Raw genomic sequence first — 9604 nt, forward strand, 5'->3', positions numbered from 1 at the left:
TATCCTGTTGTTGACCGTTCCCCCATGCCATTTTTGATACAAAGTCTATTAAAAAAAACTGTTTCTTTGCAAACTTAAAGCAAACAAAACAATTCTCTCATAATATGTAAAAAAACATTTTCTAAATAAGTGATTTTATTCCAAATTCTTCGATTGTTTCTTAACTAAGCAAACAGCCTCTGGTGCCATTCAGTAGTGTGTGTGATTAACCCAAATACATTAGCTTGCCAACTGTACATCAATGACAGTTAAAACAAAACCCAAGGCACAACCCTATAGCTAGGCTATCCCAACATTGGGTTAGCCTAGCCTAGGCTCAACAAGTGGCTAACATGTCAGGCTAGGAAGAAATGCACACAAGATAAGTGTCAGAGGAATGTAAACTAGATTAACCCAGGACAGAACACAATGTTGTGATCGGGTCAAGATGGAGCAGAACCAGACCCTCACCTGGTGGTCAAGTGTTATGATGGTATAGACGCCCTCTAGTCTGGTCGTAGCAAGAATGCATCAATTGTGTCTGTCTTAATGTTCCTTAATGTTAAATCCTAAAAGTAGCTATTGTTGTAAAATCAAGAAGGTATGTTGATCACATGCCATGTTATACATTATCAAGGTCTTCATGAGAGAATTATTATGTATTTTTCTTCCATTTTTATTTTATACTCTCATCTTGATATAGTCAAATAGTAGCTTACATAGAAAATAGTATCTAATGAGCATTGCTTCAAGCGCACTGAGTGCAAGAATTAATTGGAAATAATAACAAACTACTGTGTATGTATGTACGTTTTGCTAGACTAGTATATCCTCAGCCCATGTAGATTTTAGCCGAGCAGAATGTAAGCAAGCTAGCGATCTAGCTCCACATGTTTCACTGTAAGTTAGTTGAATGGTACTGTACCTGGTTGCCTCTAGAGTTTTGTTTGATAATTTCTTAATAGGACTTGAAAGCGTCTAAAGCATTCACACCTGTATTTTTAGCTGTCCCGTTTTGAGCGAATGGCCTCTGAGACATTTGTAATGCTGAATGCCAAATCTCTGTCTTACCTCTCTTAGTTAATATAACTCGTATGTACCTGCTAGTTATCTTTTATATCGTAGCTCACTGTCATCTCCTAGCAAAATATGCATCTCTCAGCTAACTTTACATTCCCCGCTTACATCTCCGAGCTAAATTGTAACTCCTACCTAATATGTATCTCTCGTAGCTATCTCTTACGTCCTCGCTAAAAATGTGTCTCCTAGCTAACTTCCTAGATAAAATTTATCTCCAAGCCTACTCTTATGTCCTAGCTATTTCTTATATCCTACCAAATACGTGTATCCTAGCAAATTAATGTATGATATGATATCAAATACATATCTCCTAGCTAACTCTTAATACATCTCTCCTAGCTGACTCGTATACCCTAGCCAACTCTTATATCTTAGCTATATCTTGCATTGTTTCTACCTAATATTTATTTCCTAGCAAATACATATCTCCTAGAGAGCTCTTGTATCCTAGCTTACACATACTAGCTCTTCGACTTTCTTTGATAACTTCAAATAATTGAATATTCTGATGGAAAATTAGTATTTTGTGCTACTTAATTGAAAGTTCAGCTATCTGAATTGTATATGATTTAAGAGTTAATTCTGCCATGTTTTTAATTATTATTGTTGTTGCCTTTGGCTTTTCTTACTAAATGCTGTGCAGGATATTCTTACTGTATATATGCCACTGAGTAGTGCCTGGTTTCTTTCGGCAGCTTGGATAGTTTCAACATCCTAACTTGACAAAATGGTCAGGGAGATTATGTTTAAAGCAACATAGGTGACAGCTCATATGGCAGTACTGCTTTGAGGACTACGATGGGGGGGCAGTATTTTTGTGGAGGAGATTTTTCTTGTCTCCAAAAGTATACCTGCTGTAACCCATGTACCTGCTGTACTTCCCGACTACCACGCTATCACCCACTCGAGAGCTGTATCGCAACCGCCTCTCCATGTATGTACAATTGAATTTTGCCTGATTTAAATGATTTATATAGCCCACCTGGCTGTCTACCTACCTGCCTAGTACCTATATGTGTGCACTCTTCCTGTGCACTCATTGTGTATGAGTGATGTCTTCCACCATGCCAAGCTGACCTATTGCTGAAGCTCTGAGCTAGTCTGTAATTTTTGGGGGAGTGGCTTTGAACAGAGGCCTGAAGGGAGGGGTGGGATAAACTTCAAAAAACTTGCATATGCTTACTTTCTCCAAATTGCCTACCCTAACTTTAGATATAATGATACTTTATTTTATTTATCTTCTTTTTTTTTCCCTCTTTAGTGGAAATAATAATACTATTTGTTTTTATTTACTGTGATAGCGTAGATCAAATCAACATACATGACCTTTGGAGTTTCCCATGACAGTCAGATACCCCGCAATGTCACTGATAGGGGGGCATTGCGATCCAATAAAACAGGGTCAATTATTTTTATTATTTAGTTTTCCGCACCCCAGACCTTTTGGTTTGGTAGTTGACAGTCGAGGTAGCGGTCCTCTGTTTGGTGTTTTATCTTTTAGTCAAATGGTGAACGATTAGCGGGCCTATTTAATGCATCATTAGCAATAGCATCATACCTTCCTACTCCCCTCCAACTTCCTCCCTAGATCTATGTAGTTCTCCCTCCATCTTCCTTATTCTTTTTTACCGCATTCTGCTCTACTCTTCCCATCCCCCTCCTTCTCTTTCTCTTTTCTGTCTCTCCCTTCTCTCTCTCTCGCTCTTACTCATTCACTCGCTCACTCCCTCCCACCCTCCCCTCTTTTTCCAGTATTCTCTCTCTCTCTCTCTCTCTCTCTCTCTCTCTCTCTCTCTCTCTCTCTCTCTCTCTCTCTCTCTCTCTCTCTCTCTCTCTCTCTCTCTCTCTCTCTCTCTCTCTCTCATTCATCATCATTTTTGAGTAGAGAAAAGTATAGGAAGATTTTTTTTGTGCAGACTTGGATACAAGAGAGAGGAACAGAAACAAAGAGACAGTGAGAAAGCAAGACAGAGAGATAAAAATGGAGACAAACAAAAAGAGGCAGTGGTAGACAGACAGACGTACATGCAGAGATAGGGACAGTGATATACTCAGACAGACGGGTACAGATGCATAGACAGGCAGAGATGGGCGGGGACATCAACAGCCAGACGAAAACAGCCAGAGATACAGGCAGAAAATCATCCATTGAATCAGATAGACATGTACTAATTCAGACAGACAGGCAGTGATACAGACAGATGGGTATAAATTCCCCCCGGCAGAGAAACACACAGACACTGATTCTCAATAAATGTATAGGGAGTATATGGGTAGATAGATAGACAGACAGGCAGTGGATCAGTAGAGCAGTGAGAAAGGTAGAGAAAGGTAGTCAGACAGACATGCATAAAAACATACATACAGATAGGCAGAGATGGTCATACCGATAGGCAGACACATAGGCAGAGATGGTCACACAGATAGTCAGACAGACAGGCAGATACAGAGAGAATAAAATATGAGCAAGAGGCTGAATGATGGGCAGCAATAAAATAAATAATTCCTGTCCATTTTTTTTTCACTTTTTGTTGCGTGTGCGTAGCACTAATCCATCACTGAACTATCAGTGAGCGAACACACTTATTAGTTTGGGGTGTGTGTGTGGAGGAGAGACGTGTGTCTGTGTTTGCGTCTGTGTAATCCCACAGCCACTACTGGCACTGTGTCGAAGGGGAGAGGGGCAGGGGGGCGGGGCTTACATAGGCCACCTCCTTCCCCCCCTCCCTCCCGCCTCTTCCCCTCACGTATAAATAGGAGCCGGAGCGCAGCCTTGTTGTCACTCACACACTCAACCGAGAGCAGGATGAGGTCCCTCAAGCACTTGAAGCATCACAGCAGGAGGAGTGTGGTAAGTTTGGGAAAGGGGGAGAGAGAGAGAGAGGGAGAGAGAGATAGAGGGAGGGGGGAGAGAGAAAAGGAGTGTGGCGGATGATGGTGTTGTATTGGGTTGGGGTGGTGTGTCTGCTGATTGTTCGCAATTGGTGGAGTTGAAAGATTGCAGTTACCTGCGTTCTTCTCGACTAGTACGCTTTGTGAAGTTGTCGCGAGCGCTCACTCTTATCTATTCCTCTGTTCTTGGCATCTGTGTTTGTTTGTAAAGTGTCGGCGTACGTTGCGTAAAAGTCAGTCATGGCGGCCAACCAACCTCTTTTTTTTGGGGTTGTCCTCCTAACTGCTCTCTCAACTCCTTTAGACGACGCGTGTGTCGCTCACCTCGTCCAGCTATGGTTTTTGTGTCTCTTGTTTTGTCTGGCTTTCATTTCTCATTTTATTTCTCTCTGTCCTTCTTTCTCAGTTTCTCTTTGCCTCTCCCTCTCTCCCCCTCCCTTCTCTCTCTCTCACTCATTCTCTCTCCCCTCCCCTCTCTCTCTCATTCTCTCTCCCCCTCCCTTCTCTCTCACTCATTCTCTCTCTCACTCATTCTCTCTCCCCCTCCCTTCTCTCTCACTCATTCTCTCTCCCCCTCCCTTCTCTCTCTCTCTCTCTCCCCCTCCCTTCTCTCTCTCTCTCACTCATTCTCTCTCCCCCTCCCTTCTCTCTCTCTCTCCCCCTCCCTTCTCTCTCTCTCATTCTCTCTCCCGTCCCTTCCCTCTCTCACTAACATTCTGTCTCTCTCACTCATTCTCTCCCCCTCCTTCCTTGCTCTCTCCCCCTCCCCTCTCTCCCCTCCCCTTCTCTCTCTCTCTCTCTCTCTCTCTCTCTCTCTCTCTCTCTCTCTCTCTCTCTCTCTCTCTCTCTCTCTCTCTCTCTCTCTCTCCCTCCTTTATCTGCTATTTTGCTCACTGCCTTGCTCACCCCTCCCTCCTCTCAGTCTCCCTCTCACTCTGCTCTCTCTCTCTCTCTCTCTCTCTCTGTCCTATTTCTCCCTCCCCCCTCTTCTCCTTATCTCTCATTCACTCCCTCTTGCCTCTTTCATTTTCTTCTCCCCTCCCTTCAGTCTCTCTTGTTCTGCCTGTTTCTCTCTCTATCTCTCTCTATCTCTCTGCTCTGCATCTCTTTCCCCTCCCATTGCTCTTTCTCTCACTGTAACTGCTCTGCGTCTCTCTCTCTCTCTCTCTCTCTATATTTTTTACTTCCTTACTTCGTCCTTCTCTTCTCTAGCCTCTCAGCTCTTCTGTTCTTTTATTTCTTAATCTCAGTTCTTTCTTCCCCCTCTCCTGTTTGTGTGTATCAAGATAAGATGGCCTGTGGACACACACACACACACACACACACACACACACACACACACACACACACACACACACACACACACACAGTGTATTTAATAACCAATAGCTTAGATATTAGATAAGATTTGGACATACACGCACATGCACATACACACATTCAGACACACACAGAACACCACCTCTGGGGTTATGCATGAGGGTGTCTTTAATAACCAATACCTCAGATATTGGAGCAAGATCTTTCACTGGCACAGTGCTTTGTGATTGGCCCATGGAGCCCATCACAGATTTGCAGCCGGGACTTTAAGTTGAGGAGGCAGATGGTACCTTTGCTCAGACCTTCTACCTTCTAATTACCTCCACATCGTATTTTCTGACCTCTGTCTTTCTATTGTTTGGACTACAGACTCACTGATGCATTGGGAGACATTTGATTGGAGGCTGAAGCTCCATAACTTGGTGCAGTTTGCTGGATAGATTAATGCCAGGGTCCCATTTGTTGGTGGAAAGATTAAAACCACAGCACCATTGGAGGACGCACCGTGACCCAATTGTCTTCCTCCAGCAAGTAGCCAAACTGGTACTGTATGGACTGGTCTAGAGATCTGTAAACATCACCATCCTCCTAGACACTGGTTGTTTATGTAGAGAACAGGATGATTGGATGGTGGATTCCTCATCTATGGCACCATCGTTCGACACTCTAGGAACTACAACATAAGACAAGACCATGGAGGATTGACACAAAACCTTTCCTCAACCCTCTCCCATCTTATCTTTTAACTAAACTTTTAGAGGAAAAGTTCAATGGAGGGGGGTGTTGTTTAAGGCCTCCCAGTGGACTGCAGTCTAACTCTGTGTCTTTGCACGTGTGTGTGTGTGTGTGTGTGTGTTCCCCCCAGGAGGAGGCGAGCCGGCGCCTGGGTAGATGTGAGCCCAAGGTGATGGCCAGGCTGGTGGACGCAGGCACACAGACAGACCCCGTCGTAGTGCTGTCCTTGGCCCAGGCCGCCGTGCTAGGTCTCATCTCCCAGAATGAAGTGTTCGGCGCCACCATCGCCCCCAACGGCTTCTACACCGGCGAGCCCAAGGAGTCCCCCGCGGCACCAGTAGACGGAGTGGACTACGAGTACGCCGACCAGCTGATCGGAGCCAACGGAGACTACCTGGGGGACACCTTGGGAGAGGACGGCCACATGCAGCCCAGCTGCAGCCAGCGCCGCTGGCAACAGGGGCACCCCCAGCACCCCGACAGCAAGATGGTGGGCCCCGACCGCCACGGCGTCCCGGGCGACGGGCCCTCGTCGCACGTCAAGGGGGAGGGCGTGGCCTCGGCCATGAACTCCTGCGTCCACATGCTGAACAGCATGGCGCCGCGCGGCGGGCTGGTGCAGGTGGACCCCGCCGCCCTGCGCTCCAGCAAGAGCTGCAGCGAGTGTGACCGGGACGCGCCCGGCCCGCCGCCGCAGCAGCAGCAGCAGCAGCAGGCCAACGCCCACGTGCACGGCCCCCCGCCGCAGGTGGGCCACAGAGGAGGTGCGGGAGGAGGAGGCGTTGGTGGTCCCGGGGGTCCCGGGGAGCAGGGCCACAGAGGAGTCGGCGGGCCGCGCGGCATGGGGCCCCACGGGCGAGGAGGTGGAGGTGGGGGTGGGGGTGGGGGGGTGGTGCGGGAGGTGGAGGAGGACTCCCCGGGCAACAGCATGATGAAGGCCAGCCAGCAGGACGAGGCCATCAGCAGCTACTTCCAGACCAGCGAGGTGGGCAGCTACGACTCCGGGGACATGGGCATGGGGGGCGACTACGAGGACAGCGGCCAGGGGATGATGTGGGCGGACGGCGGGGGAGGGGCGGCCGGAGGGGCGGGAGGAGGCGGAGGAGGCGGCGGCGGCGGCGGCGGGCCCGGAGGGGCCGCGCCGGCCACGACGGCGCCAGGGGCGGGGCCCCACGCACAGCACCAGCACCCGCCGCCCCCCCGCCGCCACGGCGGCCGGCGCGTGGACCGCCTGGACATCAACATCCAGATCGACGAGTCGTACTGCGTGGACGTGGGCGACGGCCTCAAGCGCTGGAAGTGCCGCATGTGCGACAAGTCGTACACGTCCAAGTACAACCTGGTCACGCACATCCTGGGCCACAACGGCATCAAGCCGCACCCCTGCCCCCAGTGCGGCAAGCTCTTCAAGCAGCCCAGCCACCTGCAGACGCACCTGCTCACCCACCAGGGCACGCGGCCCCACAAGTGCACCGTGTGCAAGAAGGGCTTCACGCAGACCAGCCACCTGAAGCGCCACATGCTGCAGCACACCGACGTCAAGCCCTACAGCTGCCGCTTCTGCCGCCGCGGCTTCGCCTACCCCAGCGAGCTGCGGGCCCACGAGGCCAAGCACGAGCGCGGCCGCTGCCACGTGTGCTCCCAGTGCGGCATGGAGTTCCCCACGTACGCCCACCTCAAGCGCCACCAGACCAGCCACCAGGGCCCCCACACCTTCCAGTGCACCGAGTGCAACAAGTCGTTTGCCTACCGCAGCCAGCTGCAGAACCACCTGCTGAAGCACCAGAGCCCGCGGCCGTACACCTGCTCGCAGTGCGGCCTGGAGTTTGTGCAGCTCCACCACCTGCGGCAGCACTCGCTCACGCATAAGGTACGGACACACCACTTACACCGCCACAGCCTCCGGCACCATTATCCACCGCACCACCACCACCACCACCACCACCAGCAACAACACGGCAGGAGGCAACACCCAAGCCCACTGACGGCACACCATCACCGCTGAAACCACCCCCACTTATACCACAGCACCACACCCCACCGCTAACGACACTGCAACACCGCTAGCACCACACCCACCGACTCCACCAGGGCCCACAGTGCCCACACTGCCACCAACGCTAACAGTAACAGCATCATCATCACTAATACCGACGCCACACAGCCCCTAGTGAAGCCACACTCGCACCACAACAGCGACCCTTATACCACAGCAACACAAGCATTAACAGCACACCGCCACAACTAAAACAACAGCCCCACCAACACCATCGATCCACACTTTCAACAATGCCAACACCGCTCACAACACACCATCACCACTGACGCAACAAACACCACCACCATCGCCGCCACCACAGACAGCAACAACAACCGCACCCCCACCACCACTACAGCAAAATGCAATGACTTCGCCAATAAACCATCAGACAGACGTTTGAATGACGAGAATAGGGCCAGCGCTCCTCTGTTGTCCAAACCACACCCACTCTCTCATCACGCCGTCCCAACACTGAGGTCTGAGGGGACCCCTAGCTAGAACACGACGGGCACCTCTGCAGGCAGATGCCTGGCCAATGAAACGGCAGGCTGCGTGTCTCCATGGCCAGCCAACATCCCACCGCCCTGTCAGGGGGAGCAAAGCAGATTGTAAGAGCAGCTCCCACGGAGTTCATTAAGAAAGGGCTCCGTATTGTTGAGACGACGTTAATTCATGTAAACAAACTATTGAGCTTGACTCCTCTGCTGCTACGTGGAAGCCCTTTGCTTTGTAATGCAGCGTTACAACCATTGATTTTGCCAGTGATGATATTTGACTGCAGCTAGAGAGATGATTGCCGTGTCTGCACTGTGGAGACTTCTACTGCACAGTGCAGAGCAGGCAATATTTATTAGGATAAAGTAGAGCGTAGCTAAATTAAGTGTTCCCCCCCTCTAGCTATGGGAATTGTCTTAGCTTCATCAGATTACAAGGTAGAAGAAGGAAGTTTTTTTTTTTTTGGTATTTTTCATAGTTATGATACAACTATAGGGTGTCTTTATATTAGTGCATGATTGATGACCAGTTGGGGACACACACACACACACACACACACACACACACACACACACACACACACACACACACACACACACACACACAGAACTTGTTATCTGATTCGCTCATTGATTAAATTGGTAAACATAGCACTAGTTTGATCTAATATAAAATATTTTAGCTGTCATGATAATGATTGATTATAATACGTGAATGCTCATGTTAAAATGGATTACCTCGATGGAGAAATGTAATTGTTAACTTTTTAATTCAATCCGCACAGTAAATTGGTTGTTTTCCAGAGGCATTATATATGCACGGTAGGCAGAGACTAAACAGGAAGTGCCGTCCGCCTGGTGAGAATAATTTATTTGAGGGTGTACGTGCGGCCCACCCCTCATTCCTCCTCACTGCTCCCTCTGGTGGCCTTAACAGCACCTACAGGTGAGAGGGAACGTGTACAAATATGCTGCGAGTGGTGTCTACAACTTAATATTTTCACACACAGTTATGCATACACATCTATTCATTGCATTTATTTTGGTGGACTGATGTTATTTC

The 9604-nt window shown here is 49.2% G+C and overlaps 1 protein-coding gene across 3 annotated transcripts in view; it reads left to right on the forward strand.

The window, feature by feature from the left end:
• Nucleotides 1-2919: 2919 nt before the first annotated feature.
• The window catches only part of znf710b (zinc finger protein 710b), a 10139-nt gene continuing 3454 nt past the window's right edge, over nt 2920-9604 (forward strand). Inside the window, exons 1-2 of one of the 3 annotated variants that reach the window (XM_060071780.1) lie at nt 2920-3910; nt 6137-7876. In XM_060071780.1, coding sequence (XP_059927763.1) covers nt 3866-3910; nt 6137-7876 — 1785 coding nt within the window. In that variant the 5' untranslated portion in view covers nt 2920-3865. The remainder of the gene's footprint in view (nt 3911-6136; nt 7877-9604) is intronic. The other 2 variants (XM_060071779.1, XM_060071778.1) reach the window with 2 other exon arrangements.

Source organism: Gadus macrocephalus, chromosome 14 (assembly GCF_031168955.1).
Source record: "Gadus macrocephalus chromosome 14, ASM3116895v1".
NCBI classification, from domain to species: domain Eukaryota; kingdom Metazoa; phylum Chordata; class Actinopteri; order Gadiformes; family Gadidae; genus Gadus; species Gadus macrocephalus.